Source organism: Vidua macroura, chromosome 2 (assembly GCF_024509145.1).
Source record: "Vidua macroura isolate BioBank_ID:100142 chromosome 2, ASM2450914v1, whole genome shotgun sequence".
Taxonomy (NCBI): Eukaryota; Metazoa; Chordata; class Aves; order Passeriformes; family Viduidae; genus Vidua; species Vidua macroura.
Genome location: NC_071572.1, coordinates 113,393,272 through 113,415,681, shown reverse-complemented (window position 1 = coordinate 113,415,681; position 22,410 = coordinate 113,393,272). Strand labels below are relative to the sequence as shown.

Below are 22,410 nucleotides of genomic sequence, written 5' to 3'. Positions count from 1 at the left end.
GCAAACCTACATAACCCCTGAATTCTACCCCATTTAATCTAGCATTCAGAGATTAGGTGTTAGGTGCACAAGCAACATGAGCTAAAGCCCCAGACTTTTTTCAGGTGATTTTGGGAATTTTTATTTTTTTTTTTTAACAAACAAACCCTCCCCAAAAAGGTACCATAAAAGTGAGGTAACAGCAGTACCTGAATGCGGACAATCAAGGCTGAGACAATAAAAAGAAGTTTCTTTGTTTCCTGAGGCCATAGGTGAAGAAATTTGTGTCCTTTCTCATTGTTGTACTAAAAATAGCGTTGGGGGAAGGTGCTCATAGTAACCAAGTATGAAAGCAATTAAATGTTGTCAGCAGGAAGACTGTGAAATGTGTGAAAATGTGGAGGAAAGGGGGATAAGCTGCACAATGAGACATGTGATGGGATGCACTGGCAAGCAACTCAAGTCCTTGAAAACACAAGCTTGCAAGTGGGCAGCTTTGCTGGACGGGTGGCAGAGGTGTTTCAAATACGGGCTGCGGCATGCAACAAAGGGGCAGTAGCTGTGTTGTTTCTCGCCTTGCAGAAGCACGACGGGCACTTCACGGTGATCCAGCTGGTGGGAATGCTGCGGGGCATCGCCTCTGGCATGAAGTACCTGTCGGACATGGGCTACGTGCACCGCGACCTGGCGGCGCGCAACATCCTGGTCAACGGCAACCTCATGTGCAAGGTCTCCGACTTTGGCTTGTCGCGGGTGCTGGAGGACGACCCCGAAGCTGCCTACACCACAAGTGTGAGTTTCTTATCTAGCTTGAGCGGCTGATTGCCTGGTGCCTCTTCTTTTCCAGTTTCAGATTTGTCTGTGCCGTAGGAAGAGCAGTTGGGGATTGGCGTTGTTCCCTTCCCAGTCATGTGATTCAGCAAACGCCCTGGCAGTGCTAAGGGAAGTTGTTTTGATTTTTGCCTAAGGGATGTGTAATAAACTTTGGCAAAAGTTTATTTTAAGCAAATGTGCAAGTGTAAGTGGGAGACCTTTTTCATTCTTTGTGGTTTTGTTGGCTGTGGAGGCTCTTTTCCCATGTTGTTTCCTCTTCTGGCAGTTTGTGTTCATTTACAAGGATATGTTTGTGAAAGAGAGATGGGAGAGGAGGGAATCTTACCAGCTTCACTGTTGGAAGCACGCTGCCAATGCAAGCCTTGCATTCATAAATTAGGATTTTAATTTTATTTCACTGAAGTTTATCTTCTAGCAGGACATGTAGGACCTTCTTTGCATGGTTTAGGTCTCAGTTTATTAATACTTAACTCCTTATGTGATGCATATAAACTGGAAAATGGGATTGGGGTGAGGGGAGTTGGAGTGGGCTTTTTGGTTTGTGATGTTGTAGGGGGGTTCCAGTGAAGTGAAAAATTCTTGAACGTGAAGAAGACAAATGACAAGTTCCAGTATACCATTTTTCCTGATACCAAACTACATTTCAGATGCAATTATTATCACAACAGTTAATTGTAAGCTGATTTTCGAGTAACTTTCATCTCTATCATTTAACCTAAAACTATTTCAGAGGCAGAGTGTGTTCTCATTGCTGTTCTCACAAAATGTGCAGAATTTCTATATTCCCATGATAGGGCACAGTGACAGAATTGTAATAGAGAAGATAAATGAACATTAAATAATTTATTTTACCCTTTTTTTTCTATTCCACTTTAAAAAGTGATGTATGGCCAAAATAAGGAACTCATCTAATTTCTCTGTACTGCAGTAAGTATTGTGGTGCATCTACTGAATTCAATTTAGATATTGTAATGGGATTTTAGATCTTGTATATTTATATATGTAGAATATAAATTTACTTTTAGTTTAGGCCTGAAATAGAGGTGTTCTGATAATTTTGCTGAAACTTCCATTTCTTAGATGTTCTATACAGAACTGCAAGCTGACCTAGAGGAAAACAAGTCACTTTGCAAGGTTTTCTATTGGTTTTAATATGCCAGCTGGGGGAAAAAAAGACCCCAGATTTTACTTTGTAGCAGAGATTTCCTTCATTTAGTTCTCAGTGTCAGCTCTGAGCCCAGGCTAATGGGCCCAGCTGGTGCCAGGCACTGGGAATGGCCAGGCAGCCCCTCTCCCAGTGAGGTACAGGAACAAGACCAAATGACAATTGGAGGCTTTCAGCTATTATTTATCCTGTAATTTTCTGCTGGATACCGACACAGAACAATTAGTTTTATAGAGTAGTTAGTGCCTGTCCTGGTCATCATGGCTAGAGCTGCTTTTCATCAGGAAGTGCTATGCTGTGAAAAAAAACAAACAGTGCCACGACATGCTCCTTTTTCCCTTTATCTGCGCTGAAGGACTTCCCTGAAACGTAGAACAGGCTTTGTTGAAATGCTCCCTGTTTTCCTGTCACTTCACCCAGCTGCTTAACATGGTGTAGGTGTAGGACTCAGAAGTGCCTCAGAGCCACTGCTCCACCCTGCCAAGGCTGCAGCCAGGTGCTCAGCTACCTAATGCTGCTGAGCAGGTTCCTGGAGCGTGTGCAGCATGTCACAGAGGCTGATGGCCAGTGGCAGGTCCCTGTGTCAGCCAGGCATCCAAGGTGAATCTGTTTTGACCACGGACCCCCCGAAGAAGATCAAAAAGCTTGGAAACTAAGGTGGGGAAATGCTGCGTACCCTTATGATATGAACTAAAAACTTTGTAAATGGGAAGGATTCAAAGCAACAGAGTCAGGTATAATGAAATGAAAAGCATTTCAAATCACTTATTCCTTCAACTCCAGCTTTCCTGTCCTTGCACTGACTGTTTTAGTCATTGTGGCAGAGCTTGCCCAGTCCTTCCTGTCACCTGTGGTCCTTGGGAAGTGTCCTTCCCTCATTCCTGAGGGCAGACTGAGAGCTGCAGCCAAGTTCTGTGTTGCACTCACTCTGTATGACCTGGGGACAGCTGAGTTTCTGTGGGATGCTCTTGCCTTCCATTGGCTCCATCCCTGGGATCTTCTTCCCCGTGAGCAAGTCCAGCAGATTTCTCTGTAGGAACATTCAGCAGGAAGTCAAAAACCCTGTCAGTTTTTAAAAGGACTCAGCACAACTCTGACCAAAATAGGGTGGGGACGCAAAGAAGGAAAGATTTGTCACAGTGGCTGTGGAGGACTCAGGGAAGGCTTTCAGAGGGGACTAGAAGCCCACAGTGGGTGCCAAACCCTCCTGCAGCTCTACTGCCCATCATTTTGGCACTGCCCTTTTTCTCCCTCATGAACATCTTCCCAACAGCAGGCCATGTGTATTCCTAGAGGATTTTATAGCAACTCTTCAGTTCCATACTGTGTTTTCAACATGTGAAAGTTAAACCCTCAGTGTTCTCTCAAAGATTCTGGTGATTTTACAATTCATGTTTCCTCTCCACAGAGATTTTTATTGATAACAGCCTCATACCTGTATCTGCAAGAAATGAACAGAGTGGGTCTGCATACTGAATAGCGGTGTTTTAGCCTCACACCTCCCAGTACAGCACTGTCAGTGCTCAGGGGAAACTGATTATTTTATCTTCCCCTCTTTGTCGTAGTCCTGGTGTCAGAAACTGAATGGTACAATTGGGTGTTTTCCTTGGAAATTATCTACAATACACTAAGCCAAAAATAGACTTTTATATCTATGATGCAGTGGTCGAGTATTGTGTAAATGTATTTTTTTGTTTGTTTTCCAGCCTATTGAGACAATGGATGTAAATATGTCTTTGATGAGAGGCTTTTTAGGAAATAAAGTATTGATTCCTGTTTGTTACCTGGAATCAAAAAATTTACAGCAAGATACCATTTTAGAATAGGAAGAAGGAATTAAAAGCCAGGAACGTTTGACTGCAAATCTTTGGGTTCCAGATTGATCAGGAAAAGATAAGGCAAACTTTGGGATAAATGAGTACTATGTGGGTTTTGCCTTTGGAGACAAAACTTTCATTTTTAGTAATGGTTTCCAAGGCAACAGTTAGGCATCAAAGGACATTTCTAGTATATAAACAAGATTTTCTGTCCATACAGAGGACGTCTAGGCTCTTGCATTCCTGCTTTTAGATAGACTGTGCTAGATGTTGTACATTAATTTAGTTTGAAACATGGTCAGGGTTCATATGTATTTCAAAAGGAAACAGATGTCCCCAGAACAACACTTTACATATAGCAAAATATTTATAATCAGAACAGAATTTGTGGCACTACTGCAAAAAGGACTAAACTGGTATTTCTCTTACAGGTGACACCTTAATAGTCTGCATTAAATCTGATTTTTAGCAAGACAAAAAGCTGCTACAAACAGAATTGTATGATAAAGAAATGTATTCTAGATTTCTTTTATCAGCTTTATTTCTGAATCCATTCTGAATTCATTCATTCAGCCTTAGCATGTGAAATATTTTCTTCTTTCCACAATAGGAGTTAGAGAATTGATTTATTGCATTGTATTTCCTGAATCACTTTGTAAACTTTATGGGTCTGATTCTTCTCAAGCCTGTTGGGTGAAATAACCTATCCAGGAAGTTTTCAGACTTATTAGATTCATTAGAGGAGCAGAGATTGATGCCAGTAATCTTTATAAATACTAACTTCAGAGGGATCAGGATGAGACATTGATATTTTTTGACTTTGTTATATACTTTCCACTTTGCAAGACACTTTCAGATTTCCCTGAGTGGTACACAAGTAACAGGTTTGGGGAGAGCAGGTTTAATTTGCTGAAAAGTAAAACAAGATGTAAATTTTCCAATTAATTTGGGATGTTAAGCAATATTTTCTGAACAACCTCTGTGCTATTGCAAGCGTACTGCCTAGGTATTTACTTTAAGGTTAGAATTAATCATGGACTGTAGAGTAAATTGGTTATTGGCAACCACTGAGAAAAAGAAGCCGCAAAGGTCTGCATTAACCTGTTTTCTTGAAAACTCATTGGTGATCTAAGCTTGAGCATAAATGCTGCCAACTCTTTAACTCCTTGTGTGGACATGAAGGGTCTGGACACCAGTATGATGAGGAGGGGCTGGGGGGGCTCAGCCTGGAGAAAAGGAGGCTCAGGGGGTCCTTACTGCTCTCCACAGCTCCCTGAAAGGAGCCAGGTGGGGTTCAGCTTCTGCTGCTGGTAATGAGTGACAGAATGAGAGGAAATGTCAGGTTGCTCCAGGGGAGGTTTAGATTGGATGTTAGAAAAATAAAATATCCTTCCAAGGCTACTGTGTGAGATTATAATATCATTTGCCAGACTAGAGCTACAGACCTCAATGGGATCCCAAAGGGGCTGTCTTTGGATAGGTCACTTGGTGCCATCTTCTGCCAAGAATCATCAGGATTCTTGTGCTCTTGGGCAGGAATCCAGCTGCTGCTGCCAGTCCCCAGACACTGCAAGTGCCTGCTCCTAGCTGGGCACCACCCTGCTGAGGGCAAAGGCTTGCTTTTAACTGCAGTGTAACTGTAGGAATTACTCTGCTGGGACTCTGGCACACACATCAGTATTTCGAAGAAGAGAGTAAATATCTCAGAATGTGGGCAGGAAGCAAGTTGACAAGAGCTGTGCTGATGGGCCCAGTTGTGAGAATTGCAGTAACTGGTTTTAAAGTGTGTGATGGGGTTTGTGTCCAGTGGTGGTGAGATCAGCCACCTAGCCATGAGTGCCAGCTTCAGCTGGATCCATTCCCTGCTCTCAGAGGATGCCTGGGGCTGGAAACTCTGCATGTGCCCTCTGTCATCTGCTGTGGTGACCTGGGCAGAGCATCCTCAAGGACAAGTAGCCAAAGGCAGGAGTGCCTTGGAAAAAAAAAAAAAAAGACTTTTTGCCTTTTGGGCTGTACCACTGTGAGGTGTGATGACTTTCAATTAGTAGCTGTGTGTTTAAAAGTAACAGAAATCCCAAACTGAGCCATTCAGTGCAGGGTGTGGTGCTTGCTATTTATTTTACTTATTTTTGTTGTTTGTAGTGGCCCCTGAAGATGAAAATATGTCTGTGGCAAAATTTAAACATTTGGAAACATTAATTTTCAAATTCTCTCTTCAGCTTTTATCTAGCTGTGATCCCAAGTTCATCTAAGAGGTTTTCTGGTTTATTTAACCCTCCTTAAATTTAGTAATAGAAACAAACAGACTATAAAAGACCACAACAAAGGCAGACCCTTAGGAAGAAGGTCCCAGGACAGGAATGAAACATAAATATAAAATTAAACTCTCTCCATGTTTTGTCAAACTTTGTATTTCTGTGAGTACTCACTTCCACAGTCATTTGAGTTTTGAGAATGCATAAAAAAAAGCATACAAATTTGCATTTAAATGTGCAGAAATTTAAAAGGAGCTTAATGGTTGAATTTAATTATAAAACTTAATCTCATCCCTGCTTTTTTCTTCCGCACCACTCCAAGCAGGAACTCCAAATATGGATTTGGCAGAGAAACACAGTTGGAAATTTGCATTTCACTTTTTCATTCCCAAAATTATGATGTTGATGAATTCAACACAAGTTTGTTTTAAGATTTTGGCTGTAAAAAAGGTGGTATTTTATACTTCATTCCTAATGTGGCTTTCAAAGCAACATCCATCATTCATTGTAATCCAATTTAATTTCAAATTAGAAGAATATATTGTAGTGTAATCAATCTAAAGGATGCTGCCTTTAAAGATTTGCAAGCTCTGCCTTTCTTTTAGCTTAGATTTCAGCTTTTTGTCTCTCTGGCTCCTCCCATTTTCATATAAACAAATTTGAGTTTTGAACTGTACATGTATGTGCTTTTGCTCTTTCTCAGGTTGACTCTCTGAACATCTCTCAGTGCTTTAATTTACAAATGTTTCATAAGACTGAGAATGAGCTACTTACAGATCTGTAATGCTGGTGTTCTTGGGGAGCTTTGCATCTTAGGGGATAACTGATGAATCTGTTTGTGACATTTAACTGTGAAGGTCACTGCATTTTTTCCCCTCAGAGTCACAAGTGTCAAGTCTGTCTTTGGTGTAAGATTCAAAACTTGCCAGGATTCAGTCCATACCAAGATGCAATGTTACATCTCTGAGCAAACCTTAAGTAGCAGTGCAAGGACAGAGGAGGTTGAAAAACTCAGTTCACTGGCAAATAATTTCTGAAATAAGAGTTAAAAGAGGATTATGAATCTCAGAAAGCTACAGGTGGTGTTTTTGAAAAGACATGGGGCTGACCAAGGCACCAAAGTTACTGATCTCTCAGCTGGGCATGAAGACCTTGAAAAATGGTCTGTGCACACTCTGCTCCTTGGAAAGCAGCCCAATAAATGTAAGCAGTACACTTCTATGTGTGTGTACACATGCACTGCATACTATGAGCAGTCATTTGGTTGTTAATTCCTCATACTGTTAATAGATTTTTTTTTTAAAGCTAACAATTTTCAGAATATTAATCTAATTTCAGATACAGCTGGGATTTGATTGCATGCATTTATAATTTTTAATAAGAATTATTATTTTCAAACTACAATTGAAGAAGCTATTGTAAACATGCAGAACATGCTTACACATTTTTAGTGAGATCTTTATTCACTCAGAACAATACTATCCACACTTAGGAGTAAAAAAAGTAGGTGTACTGGCATAAAACCAAAGTTATTGCTCTGTTGCTAATTCTGTGAATGAATGTAATCTTGAATGCCTGTTTTGTTTATTGCAAATGAAGGATCACAGTTCACTTAGGATTTTAGTATTCAATGTATTGACCAAGGTGCAGTAAATCATCAAATACTTTTCCTGTGCTGGAGCACACCTGCACTGTGCACAGCTCCTGATATACTGTTTAATGAGCTTCAAGGCAGTCCATTAAGGTCAAAGCAGTTGCTTTCAGTAGCATGTTGGCTGACAGTAATTCCCATAGGTTATGGTATTTTGATCTATAGAACAAGCAGGACAATCTCTTGAAAGCCTTTGAAAAAGAATGTAGCTTATTCATGTAGGTGTTATTTTTTTCCCATTAAAAACTACTGGTACCTTTCAAAGATGAGTTAAGAAACTATTATAAAATTTGTTTACTGTGTGCTTACAAGAGGTAAGTAATTCACTGGGAAAAGAAAACTAGCTCCAGTGAGCCAAACAGCTCAGCTCTAACTCCTTTATTTAGTTATTGGTAGGTGAAAGGAAATAAGATCTGGATGATTTTTTATTTTCATTTGTTGTACCACACTCAATGGGAATTTATGAGCCACATTAAATACCACTGTAAAAAGTAACTACTCTGCATACAGGCATATAAAACTTCTGGGTAGAAAATTTGAAGCACTTGGCTTCACCAGGCTTTTGTAAAGCTTCATAATTAAATCTTGACATATTACACAGCAGGGTGTGTTATGTCCATGAGTATAATTAAATGAATTCTTGACTCTAGTCAAAGAAAAAAAACAAAAAAAAACAAAACCAACCACCTGTTAGACTTGATTATTTAAAAGCAGTCAGTTGTTCAGGCACAGTTGAGGTGTATATTTCAAAGTTCACATGGAAGGAGCTTGGAGAGGAGGAGACTCATCCTGTGTCTTCAGCTGCTGTAGATCATTTGTGGTTCTGTCTCATTTCCCCTGCTGTGCTGTGTTTTGCACTGAGCTGGCTGCCTCAGCTGGACAGCAAAGAGTTATGACCCTGGAAGAGATGGAAAATTCTCAGCAGTGCTGCTAGATTGTGATGAAATCCTGTTTATTTTTCAAGAGTTGGGAATTCCTGTGTGCTAAAGATCTGACATATGGTTGCACTGTTTTTTAAGGGGTGGAGGGTTTTCTGACTGGTTCCTGAGGAACCACCCTACATTGTATTTGCATGTGACTGGCTAGGTCTGTGTTTCTTAATGACTGTCATCAATTTGAAATTTATCAAATGAAAAAGAGGCATTAAAATTTCAGAGACACTATCTATGTTCATGTTCCGTGAAAATAAATGGTAACACAGAAAACAAGTTCTGTTAATTTAGCAAGGACTTGACCCTGATTGATTTTAGCCTGGAATTCTGATATCCAGTCTTCAAAACACAAGTCTAGGGAAAACTGAGATTCCTTTTCTTCTTTTACTTGTGAAGAGAGCAAGTGGGGACTTTCTGGGGGCAAATATCAGCATTATGGATATGTTGTGTCACCATGTGGATGTGGTACTTAGGGATGTGTTTTAGTGATGAACACAGTGGTGATGGGGTAATGAGTGGACTTGATGAACTTAAAAGGTGTTTTCCCAACTAAATGGTTCTATGATTCTGCCTGCTTCTCTGGGTAATGTTGCACACCTGGGAGGGTTTAGGATACATTAATGATGGAAGAGCTCACAAATAACAAAGGAGTATCTTTCCACATTGCTCAAGTACTCTTTGTATAAAGAGTCTGCCAAAGAGTAGATCCAGTGAAATATGAAACAGGGTAGTTCTAGCCCAGTATGATCTTGCTTTTGTGTTTAGATGTAATACTGATGTTTCATAATTTCTTCTGGGAGAACCTGTGGCCTGATTGCTGTTGTGTCAAGATTTTGGTATTCACTTCAGGAAGTGAAAAAAAATGCGCATCTCACATGCTGATGTATTTTTTTGTTCACTTTGATACCAATTCTAATATTTCTCCTGTACATTATATCAAAGTTGTTGTAAGTGGGATTCTGTAATTACAGAAGGAAGTTTCTGAAGCAAGGAAGACACGTGTTAAACTTAATCTACTTTCATATTTCTGTAATAGAAATGTTAACTTGGGAACAAGACTGACCTAGTTATTCACCTAAATAAATCCCCAGTGAAATCAACCAGGGGAATTTCCACTGACCATGTAGGAACTGTGATTTGTCCTAAATCAAAGGGATAACTACAGTAAGAAGTTTTTCACTGTTGCCTGTTTGCTTACAAGAATGAAAGCTAGATTATCTTCAGTCATACACAAACCCTTGAGAATCTTGCTGGTGCACTTTCCTTATCGATCAGATTTTCAAAACTTTGCAAGGGTAAACTTTTAGTTCCTTGTGTTCTTTTTTAGTCTTTCTCTTTGGCAGACTTTCAGATAGCAGCTTCTTGCCCAGCTGTGAGTTCTTCCCTTCATTATAAGGGGGGAGTTGGGAGGGGAGGGTGATTCACAGTTTGTGGTTTCTGGTTTTTCCCTTTAAACAGAATGTCACAGGAATATTGTGGCAGGGTATTTCAGCTCGTCTGGCTGAAAAACGTGTTAGATTGGTGTGGTTCTGGTAAATTTCGGTCAGACATCACAGTCTTTGCTCACTACTCACCCAGGCAAAACTCCTGTTGAGGACAGTGGGAGTTTTGCCTGACTAAGCACTGCGGGATTTTGCCCTTAGTATCTAAAATATTTGATCTGTTCCTTGCGCTTTTGGAAGTGCTCTAGAGGCAAATCTGGTGTCTTGTCCTTGACTGCCTCACTGTGGCTGTATCTTCCTCAGCCTAAAGGCTCACGGATTCTTGTGCCTCCCAATATTAAGCATCTCTTCATTGACAGAACATTTAAAAAAAAAAACAAAAAAAAACTGCACTACTTCATATTTATTATATTTAAAGTAATTCCAAAATCTGTGTGGTAACCATGTGTATTAGTGCATGAAAAGGAAATTATATTTTTGTATTCTGGACTTCTTGTTCCACTTTTTTCTGCTCTAGAGATACAGAATTTTGTTTTCAGTTGTGAGGGCTTGGGGGGGGGGGGGTGAGAATCTTTACTCTTAAGAAATCTCATGGCTTTTTGTAGTTGCCTATAAAATATTTCACAGGTTCATATCACTGCCTGTCCCATAGAGGCTTTTGGTTCACAGTTCAAATGTCAGAAATTCATTCAGTGAGGACTAGGGTCAGTTTTGTGGAGTAAAAGATGAGGCAAACAGAGTCATTAATAAATTCACTACTATCTCAAAACAGTTTTGTTTGTAAGTAAGGCATTAGATGAACATGCTTAACTGCCCTCACAAAGAAATGTGTGCTATTTGGACATAAAGAGACATACATAAACCCACATGGAAGATCTAGTTTTCTTCTTAGTAATGTCACCATGCTTAATGTTAAGATTTTTCATTGTTTTTCTAAAATCAGCTGATGTGCACTTTGAGATGAGGCTTATCATCCTCCCCCATAACACCACATCACTGACTGTGCTTTCATTTCTACCCTAATTTTTATCTGCCTCTGTCTTCACTCTCAGTGCATTACCTATTAGTGCTTCCTCTGTTTCCTCTTTTCATTGTATCTTGTTTTATATCAGACCCTCTGGAACTGGAACTATCACTTTTTTTTTCCATCAGGCATTCTGCTTTTCATTTAAATTCCCTCTTGAAGATCCATATCTGAGGGTTTACTACAAACCCTTTTGAATAAAAATGCAGTCGCCCTATTCTTTATTTAAAAAAAAAAAAAAAGCTCTAGGGTAAATCTCATCATAAATGCATTTCACAGCTCCTTAGAAGCTTGCTTATCCTTACTCAGGCTGAAGAACTCCCAAATCTTCAGAACTTCTCCTGAAATAAGTACTCCTAAATGTGGATAAGGTGTTATCCAGCATGAACAATTACCTTGAGCTCTTTCTCCCACTGTAGCTGTCACAGCCTGTACAAAAGAGCACTTGGTAAACAACCAGTTATAGCCTAAGAAAAATATGCTAGAACCATTTCTCCAAAATGAGGAAGCTGGGAACAATTACTAAATATTTGCCTCTCTTTACACAGCCTCCCTTAAATTCATCATTATAACACACACAGTGAACTCCAGGAAAATATTAATTTCATACCCAAATCCTGCAAGTCAACCACCACACTTAGCCATTCCTCTTATTTCAGCCTCTTTAGCAATGTCATGATTATAGATTAATTTATTTTATTTTTAAACATAGAGAGGCTTTTCAGTGCTGATACACTCCCAGAATTACAGAAGCAGTACTATTGTTTAAATATGTAGGCAGACACGCTGTTCATAGTCATTTTTTTCCTGGAGAAGCATGGGATGTCCATCAGCCTGGCCCTGGTTTCATTCTGCATCAGTGAATAAGCCTTGCACAATCATTGTAGTGTCACTTTTGTATTATGCTTAATGTACTTAAACACATTTCTCTGAATTGATCGCTGAATTTTCAGCAAACCATTAATGAAATTGTTGGCTTAGTGAAAGTACCTAACATGAAAAGACTCTCTTCAGCCTTTTCTCTAACAAGCTAGAATAATTAATTCAAGTTGCCAAATCATGTATTCAACAACATCTTTAAGTAAATGTTCTTGATATAAAGTTTAATTTGGTCTTTGTACCCTTGGTCTGATTTTTGATATAATTTTCTCAGGAATAGCTCTCTGACTAATCTTTTCCTAATAAGTTTAGTATAGTTCATTACAGGAGTGAAGTAATTCAAATGTGTTTTAAAAGTAAACAGCTCCTGTTCTGGGGCTGTGGTTTACTCAGGATACTTTTCAAATGTGCAGATGCTGATTAGGGATGAAAATGTATTCCCAGAAGTTGAGAGAGCTGGTGTGTATCTGTCTTGAGTAACAATGATTCAGCTGTGTTGTTCTAAATTGAAAGAATATAACATTTATTGGTCTAGATTTGCTCAGTAAACATTTGGAGTTCTTAAACGGGGAGGAAGTCAATAAAGCACCCTACAAATCATCCAGGGAAGTCAAGGATCCCTATTCCAGCATCTCTAATTAACACTGTGTAATTACACACATTTAATTCTTTTATTCATTTTTTGTGCTCAACCATGTGGCCTTAATTTTTTTTTTTTTTCAGAATTTCCAGTTTAATATGTCATGTAAAAAATATTCCTATAGCCAGCTCTTCTGGATAAGAGTGGAAGCAGGATTGCCACAGTCCCCCTTGGCTTTATGATCAGAGATATTGAATTGCCCAGTTAAACTGGGGCTTTATTCCATGTGCTAATTGAAATAACTCTTGGCTTTCTCTTGTACTTGCACTAGAGTAGGTCAGCAGCATTTCTGCTCATGTTTTTGTAGTGAGTCTGGCCTTGTGCATTTTCCTGTCTGCTTCTCAAGATTTCATCTCTGCCCCTTGTTCCTTTGTGCTGGAGACAGGCTGATGCTGGGTATTGCCACTGAAACAGGAAGGCATGCTTTGTACCATATAAATGGATTATTTCTTGTGAGCAATAACTTTCTTGGACTAGGCCCTTTTTCTTTTTTTATCAAAAAGATTGAAAAACTTTCTGGGATTCCTTTAGTCTCTTGATCAAATTCTTTGGGTTTTTTCATGGTACAGAAATGTCACAATAAAATTAGGTATAGAAAAAAAGGGAGCAAATAGAAAGATACACCTAACAGCTGTGACTAACAAAAAGAATATATGTCATTGCATAGTATTTCTTCTGAAATTTGCTCAGTTTATAGAATAAAAGGGAAAAAAAAAACCCACAGCACAATACACTGTAAATTATTCAATGAAATGAATGCACACTGTGTTTGCAAAATTTCTTTTCAGTCTTTTTTAAATGAGAACTGCCAAAAATTCATGGAACTGTCATGCTTATAAATTGTTTAGGATATCAGCTACACTCCTCTTGAAAGAAATATGCTGAGATCCATAGCTTCTGTATTTGTTGAGGTTTTAATATGTTTTTTTTTTTCTTTCCAATTGCATATAGAACATTTGGCCTCTGTCAGAAATAGGACCATAAATAACATGTGCTTCTTAGTTAGGAGAGAACAGTGAGGGGGGCTTGTATATATTTTTGGCAACAACTAATTCCACAGAATAGTAATATCCCATTGGTAGGTGACAGAATCATCTCAAGAGTCATTTTGACATGCAGAAGATACAAGGTTTCATGGTTAAATATTTTAATTTCAGCTTTAAGTCCCTGTTGGAAATTGAGGAGAAAAGACTTGTGACAGGACCCTGAGTCAGCCAGAACTTTGGGCGAAAAAATGCGGATCTTGCTTGAAGGTTAGGCTTAGTCAGGGACTTTATGAATTGTGCCAGCCCCTTCTCATCTCTAGGAGGTTCTTCCTCTCCTCTCTGAAGTTTGGCTGCCAGATCATCACAAACTTCTCAGGGCTGTCTCTTGCCTGCCACATCTTCCCTTCTCCTGTGTCCCTCCCTGAGCAGAGTCAGTGGCAGCCCAAGCAAAGAGACCTCAGAAGTAAAGCTGGAGGAAATCTGGAGCCTCCCCCAGGGCTTTCATCTAAGAACCCAAAGAAAAATTTAAAATATCCATCTTACAGGATTGCTGCCTTTATCCTGTTCTAAAAAGACCTATTATTGCTCCATCTCCTGACTGGATGACTGACAGGACAAGTAGCAAAAAGTATTTGTATTAGTCAGCTGTACATGATGGCATGTTCTTTGCTAATCTCTGCAGTAAAATAGAAATATCTAAAGCTCATACAAAATTTTAAGTAAAGATTGATGTGGCATACCAAAGATTCATCAAAATAGAGACGATTTCCTCAAGCTCTGAAAGTTCTGTCCAGAAGGTCTGTTCCATTAAGAGAAATAGCAACTCTGCTGTTTCATTGCTAGCTTCAATTTGTGTGCAAATTTAATTACAGCAGACACATAGGCTGGGCCCCACAAACTGCTGGCATCTCACTTGTCAGAATGGGTGATTTTACTCTGAGTTATCTTTGTTTGGGAAGCATCAACTGCTGGAGTGAGCATGGCACTGAAATACTGGTGCTTTTCACAAAAAACCTTAAAAGTCCCTCTCAAAGTACTTGTTCAAAATACAAAATACAAATTCAAAATACAGTGAACATTTTCCAGTGGGCCCATATTATTTTTTTTTTTTCATGGGAGATGAGGCTGGGACAGGCATTTATGAGGTACCTGCCTCTCTACACCCAAGATCTCACCCTGGCACTAGAAAGATATGTACTTTGATAGAGTTTTTGGTGGGGAAAAGCTATTTTTCATAGCTAATATGCACACAACTCTTGCTGCTGGCTGTGCAACATCAGTTTTATAGCCCATGTGAATGGCACCTCTCAGCTGCTCAGCGTTCCTGCAGGTTTCTTTGGCATCACACACTTTTATTTGCAGTTGCTCTGTTGCTGACATCTCCATGGACCAAGCTATTCATTGCTCATGAGCAATTCCTTCATGTAGGCACATGTGTTGTTTTCTTTATTTCAGGGTCCTTCAAAATACCAATTCCCAGTGTTCTAAGTTTTTATAGGGCACAACAGAAGTTGGTGAGACCCCGTGAGGATTCTGGGAGGGTTATTCACACACTTATGAGCCATCACATTCCTACTCAGCTACTAAATATAATTTCACAGTTTTTCCTACTTATACCTGCCTTGTTGTTTGTAAGAAAATATGTATCTTGTCACCACAGGGAAAACGATAAACAAATCTTCAAAGAAGGAAATCTTCTGGGATGAGGCATGAAAATCACATGGATTTTTTTTCCCCTTTTCCCTAATTTTGCCTCTTTCACTTTTGCTTCCTGCTTTGTGTCAGCTTATCAAAAGTACAGAGTAGGTGAGGGGACTTAGCTGATCTTGCTGCTTACTTATCCAGGGTCATGACAGTGTGGATAAAGCAAACTACGATGTTTATCCTAGAAATGGACCAAATGCTGTGTGTTCATTGGAACATCTGTGAGTTTGGCTCGATGACAAGTCCCAGAGCAACACAAGAAACCAAACATTTTCCTCCTGCAGCTTCATAGTGCTGATGTGTGTTTAATCAAATTAATAGTAAGAGGAATAAGACTTAACAGAAAACACACCAAAAAAAAAAAAAAAAAAAAAAACCAAAAACAAATCCAAGCCTAAAATATGAAACTGAATTTCCATTATGAAAGTTAGCATGCAAGTTGAATAACAGAAAAAGAGAAATTATCAGCTGATTTTTTGAGCTAAACTGAATAAAGAAAATAGAACAGCTTGTGTGATCTTAGAGCTTGAATACTATTCTTCTGGTTTTGCAGTGTTTACAAAATCAGAGGTAGGAGATCAACACCACTGTACTTTGGGACATGCAACACAATGTTGCACTGAGGAAAAGGCTTGATTTATTATAGTGAATATGATTCATTATTTAACAGCCTAGAGGTTTATATGTGTTTCTGTGGCTTAATAACTTCAGCAACATTTCTCCATTGCATGTGGAATATAATGCAGGATTGGTAAGCATTATAAAGATTGTTCCAAGGTGGAATTGTTAGAAGTAATACCTTTTTTTGAGTCACATAGTTCATCCTTTCCTGGTTAGATGCATACTGAGAATAATTGTGATTTTTCATACCAAATTAGTACTTTGCCTATAACTACTTCATTCTTTAAAATCTTTATGTGGATTTTTTTTTACTGAAGTGAACACACTGCAAAGGAGAAAGGTGCCCACGTAAGCATTCATAGCAGTTGGCCATTATTTTGTTCTATTTTTATAAGTACAGAATCAATCATAAGTCGTATGTGAGATGAAGGCATGGCCCAGGAACACAGCAACTGCATAAGTTGAAACTTTACTTCAGAGATTCTTCTCTTCTACCATGCTGGTTTACCCATATAAATCATTTATATCCTGCTTTCAGTAATAATGAGCATCCAGAAATCCAGTTCTTGCCAGTGGGAGTTGCAGGCATTCAGAATATTTGATGGTCCTCAACTTTTGTCTCTGTTTTTCCCACTGTGAAATGGAGACAGCAGCTTCTTCAGAGGGTTGCCATGAGAGTCGTTATTTGGGAGCTGTAAAAGATGCTGAGGAGCAAAATGGCTGAACAGTGTTACTGCAACATTTTCATGTTTAATCATTTTAGCAAAATCACCTCTTGTTTTTGGAAATACATATAAAATATGAAGCGTGAAAAACAACTCTGCAGATTTGGTTACAGTGCTTGGAAAAATCATTATTGGTCAGCATACCTGAAAAAAAAAAAAAAGCTTTATAGGCTTTTAGGGAATTGTGAAGACAATTGAGCAACAAAACAAAAACAAGATTGTTTATCTGACTTGAGGTTTTTGCATGGTGCATTTGCTGTGATTATCATGAATCTAAAGAAGGCAGTTTCAACACTGAGCTTTTCAACCCTCAAGTGCCAAAATAAACAAAATTATTTAAGTGTATTCATGCTTAGTTTTGCTATACATTTTTAATAAAGCAGCAATTGTCTGTATTCCACTGCTGAAAATCTTATACAACTGAAAGATTTTGAAGCACTAAAAAAGATCAAATGTGCAATAAAATGCTATGGCATTAGTCCATGGAAACACTGTGTGTATTGCAAAAAGCAATACACATGAAAAAAGGTTGTTCATTCCTTCCATTAACTCTTTTGTGATTGGGGATGGAGGACATTACTTTGTTGTGGGTTTTTGGTTTTTTTTTTATTAGGCTGAGTTATGCCAGAAGTGCAGGCTAATCTACCTTTCACTGGTTAGAAGAATACATGCCCCAGAGATATTGATGCTGTAGTCATGGGAAAAGTCTCAGAGAGTATTCCAGAAGGTGTGGAAGTTTAAGGATAGAGGACTGATCTGTATCAATTTCCCAGAGCACATCTTAAGGCTGTAATTAGTCAGCTCTCTGGTACCTGGAATAAATCAAGTAGTGTTCTGGAAGCTGATGATAAGGAATGGTGGCTTCTTTTCAGTGTTGTTTTTGGTGGTGTTAAATCTCTGGACACACTGAGTTTACCTGAAAGTTTCTCATCCTGATAGAGCTGTTTTACTGGGTGAAAGTGTGATCCCCATCCTCTGAAAGATTCAAGTTCTTTCTTCAGTTCTTTCACTGGATTTTTACTGGTTGTTAGGAATTCCTGAGAATGATCACCAGGCTGCTCCAGGAATTTCCAGTCTACACCAAAAACAAGCAACTGAGGAATGCATTTGTTATAAAATACACTCTACTGTGTTGTGAGTGTGAAAATAAGTATTTCTTGATTAGCATTCTGGGTTGGTTTCTTCTCAAGTGATACAGATTTTGAAGATAAGGTTGAACTTTAGCACTTCACACAAAAGACAACAAGAAATCAAAACCATGCATTAGTATTCCATAACTTTTTTGATATCAAAACCATTTGGCTTTAATTTCCTTAACTATACAAGATCACAATCCAGAAATCAAGTGGAAGCAAAAGAGTAGGTTGTTAACTATCTAGAGACTGAGTAGAAAAATGCATTTTCCTTAAAATGTCATTAAGTTCTGCTGAATGTTTTTTGATTTATTCTACCTGAAAGAGTTTGCCTTCAGATGCTGCAGTACAGCTGCACTAGAGCTTCCTGTTGCAATGCCATTTCTTTGTTTGTCCACCAGAGATTTGGAAATCCATTTCCTAACTTTATATTCATATATGCATATGTTCATTTTTCAGTATATAAATGTAACTCAGATGATCGAAAAAGAACTGTCAGTGCATATGATTTTGTAGCACAAAAAGATGCTTCCTGCAGAAGTTGCATCCATATATAATGCAAGTTTCCATGTAAATTAACATTTCAAAATTAAAAATAATTATTAAAAAAAAAAGTACTTGTTTTCCAAGATTCTGAGCTAGGTAGATTTTTTTTTTTCCTCCTGAAATAAACATGCTGGATTTTTTTTTTTTTTTTTTTTTGTAGAGACTCTAAAAGGTCAATTTTCAGCTACTTTGATGAAGCTTTGTGGTGAATTTGTGAAGGTAATGCAAGAATTCCGACTGCTTAGAGGGTGTCATTATAAAATAAACCCCAGCTGGTCTAGCACCAGGGCAAGTTTGATGTCAGAGAATAGTGATAGAATCACAGAATAGTTTTTCCACTATCCCAGGTTGTTCCAATCCCCATCCAACATGGCCTTGATATCCAAGTACTTCATCAAAATGTTTCCTTCTGATGATGTCTTACTGTAATATGTCATGGAAGTGGCATATTATATGATAAAGTAAAATATCCCCTGAGCAAGGTACAGGAATGATAAATTATGTTAATATTTTGTTCCCATTATGTTATCATCAGTCAGATGATGATTTAGTATGATGCACCATCAGAAAAACTCAAAGTGTTATGTCATCTGCAGATTTCAAGGTGTAAATCCAACTGACTTATGGCACAAAAGGTATTCCAGTGCCACAATTCACAAACAGCCTAAATTAGAGTATGCCAAGATACAGGAAAGAGTACAAAAGTCTAGGAAGTGCCATACTAAGGGGTGTGACTGTTGTAAAGGCCAGAAGCAGATCCTCAGTGTCTGTAAGCCAACATTACACCAGTATAAACACCAGGATGTGAAACTGGCCTTGCCACTGGTGTGACTGGGGCTGCCATCAGGCTCATCAGTCAGGGCTTTGCTCTGGTGAGTTGCAGATGAGCGTGACATAGAAACCAGCTTGATGCTCAGTGCCCTTTGCTCAGGCAGCTGGCAGAGATCTGGATGAATGTGGGTATCTGCAGGAAGGCTTGGCCACATTCCTGTGCCAAACTATTCATCATCCAACAGATGGTTATCCTATTATTCAACAATTTGCATACTGCCACACTGCAGTGATCTATGGCCACTGCCACTGTATCACTACACCAAATAGAAACATCAGAGAAGCTTTGTTGTGAAGCAGCCCTTGCTTGGACTGAAAACTACTCTTGTACATTCGTTTCTTTGGGGTTTTTTTTGGCAATACACTTCATCTGTGTTTGTGCAGTTACAGTCTGACAACACTGTGTTGCACCTTCTGCTGGACTCCATGATCCTTGTGTGTCTCTTGCTACTCAGAAAAAAAAAATCTGTGAATCTCTGGGATACCTTCCAGGGTCAGAGGAGAGGGGAAAATTTATTTCATTTATTTATTTTAATAAAGCCCTGTGTCCTGGTGCTCCATTACAGACATCAGCTGCATCTTCATGCCACAGTTACCCTGGTTCTCAGGCTGCCTTCTGCAGCCTGTATAGCACAGCTTCTGATCTTCTGAGAATCTCTCCAGACACCTTCACAACACCTCCAGCTTCTTGCTGTGCTCTTCCACTTCCCTGATAAAGTTTAGATCCCTCCCGTGCTCCTGTGGGCTCATGCAATATCAAATTACTCAAGAGCCTTCCACATCCCTATACCTGTCTCTCCAGTAGCCCAAATATTTGCCAGCTGGGCAACTTGTGCCTGAAGCTGTGCAACCTGATGGGCCACTGAGCTGCTGCCTGGCCCAGAAGTACAGCAGCATCTTGAGCTCTTCCAGCAGGATCTCTCTGCTTTGCTTGGTAGTGGTTTTCATTAAACATATGGGAAATAGGCAAGGGATGAGCTGTGTATTTGTAGAGGCCCAATGGTCCCTGAGATCTCTGCAGAGAGCTGGCAGACACAAGACAGTGGGAGACCTGCATTTCCTAAAGCGAAATGCACCTCAGTGAGCAGGTGACAGTGCCAAAAGGGACACCAGAGACCCTGTGGAGGTGATTGGACCTAGCCTTGGATGTCTTTCCCATCCTGCCTTCCCACCATCCATGCTTTTTAAATTCCCAGTGGTTCTGAGCCCCCAGCCTGGGCTTGGCAGGCAGACAGATGTGCTGGGGTGCAGCTGTGGCTCGTGCACTTTGTTTCTTTGGAAAACCAGCAGGGTGGCACTGGGAGCATTTTGGCCTAATGTGGGAGAAATGGCTGTGCCATCCTCTCCTCTGCTGAGCCTCACTGCCCACCCTGCCTTGGCAAGCCTTCCTTTCTTTGTCCCTCTGTCCCCAGATGGGAAGGCAGGACACAGTGTTCAGTGTTTGACACGTCCCTGGTCCCTGTCATGCTCCTTGATCCATGGCCCTGGATTCAGCTGCTTCACCTTCATCAGCAGCTGTTCTTCCATCTCCCCTTCAATATATGAACCATATTTTTATACAGCATGGGCAAATTTAGACATGCAACTTGCATGATTCTCAGCAATCTGGGAATACTTTTATTCCATTTTTTTTACTCCTAAGTGCAGTTTTTTATTGCTGGTGAAAGATATGATGCTAAAATCTTTACAAGACAGTGTCGTGTCTCTATGGAGCAGACACAAGACCTCCACATGCTCATCCAGGAGTCAGCCCCCACTCTCAGGGCAATACTTTTACATGATTCTTCTCCATAGTGTGCAGTGCTTTCTCCTTTGCTAAAATTTGCTAAGAGTAGAATTTATGATTTCCTTTTGTCAAAAGAGGTTTGGTCACAAAAGATATCCATGAACATGGTAGAGACATAGGAATGTAGTCATAGAATCAGCAACAAAAAATGACCTGTGATGCTTCAGCTACCCATCTACAGTTATACTTTTTCCCATCAAAGAACACTTCACTTTAGATTGCTTCCTTTAACATTAAATTTTAAAGTTTTTTCAACTTTCTTTTCCTCCAAAATGCTGTTGACATGTGCATCATTGACCTTTTCTCCAGTGACACTGTTAACCATGTGCTTATATTTCACCTGCAAACAAACTGAGATGATGGGAAGAGATGAATGGCCTGAGACAGCTGCAGTGCTTGTGAGCTCCAAAGCATGAATCCAAAAGGCAAACAAGCAGGAGATTTCAAGGAGGAATTCCAGATTCTCTGTAATAAGTGCACATGCTGTGCACATGATGCATTCTCAGTTCAGGTTATTGAGCTTTCAGCAGTCTGTGTCTCAAAGACTTCTTTAAATCAGAGGCAGGTCTTTGTGTGTAATACCCTTCACAAATATTTCTCCTGTAAATCTACCTGTTGCTTTTGGAAAGGTTTGAATTTTTAGAGACTGTGACATCCTGTAGCAATGTGTCTTTTAAAAAAAATTGTTTTGTTAACGTTTTTAATCTGCTGCTTGCCACTTATGTTTGATGTACTTTGGGTCTATTCTCTCAATCTATTATCTGATCCATTATATTCAGGGTTTTATAGACCATTCTTCTTTCTTTTTTCTGTACCTTTGTTCACCTATTCTGTCTGTTAGTTTCAATATGTCCTTTTGGAATGAGGGATTGAGACTGTGGTCAGTAAGCAATATGCAGGAATATCCTAGGTTTCAGCAGTGCTATGCTTCTCCTTTTCCTGATTATTTTTACAATTTCATTCCATTTTCCCCCTTTACTCTGCTTTTGAGCAGGGGGTTGATACTGTTATAGAGCCAACTCTGTGCTATAACTACAATATCCATCTTGTGACAGCTTAGTACAGTTATGTTATTTGTTATGTAAAACTAGGAGCATTTTAATCTGTGTGCATCACTATAACACTGATTTTTGTGACATTTTATCAGTTTACAATTCAGTATCATAAGGTTCTTTGGCAAATTTTTGTAGTAAATCCTCATCATCTTTACTGCCATGAATACTTTTGGATTTCTAGTACAATTTTAGATGTTCCCAGTTCAGCCTGTATTATAGATTCTGCATGCACTGCCAGCAGGACATGAGCATTGATCTCTGGGGGATGCCACTCTAAAAACTGACCTTTTCTTCCTGACTGTTTGTTTCCTATCTTTTGACCAGCTACTTATCCATGAATTGACTGAAACTTAAATAACTAAACTCCTTCAGGATAAAATGAGAAGTGACCTCACAAAAATGTGA

The 22,410-nt window shown here is 39.3% G+C and overlaps 1 protein-coding gene across 2 annotated transcripts in view; it reads left to right on the top strand.

Moving 5' to 3' along the window:
* Nucleotides 1-22,410, top strand: part of EPHA6 (EPH receptor A6) — a 369,996-nt gene that overhangs the window by 328,289 nt on the left and 19,297 nt on the right. For both annotated transcript variants that reach the window (XM_053970149.1, XM_053970148.1), the window contains one exon: nucleotides 562-771. In XM_053970149.1, the coding sequence (XP_053826124.1) occupies nucleotides 562-771 (210 nt within the window). The remainder of the gene's footprint in view (nucleotides 1-561; nucleotides 772-22,410) is intronic.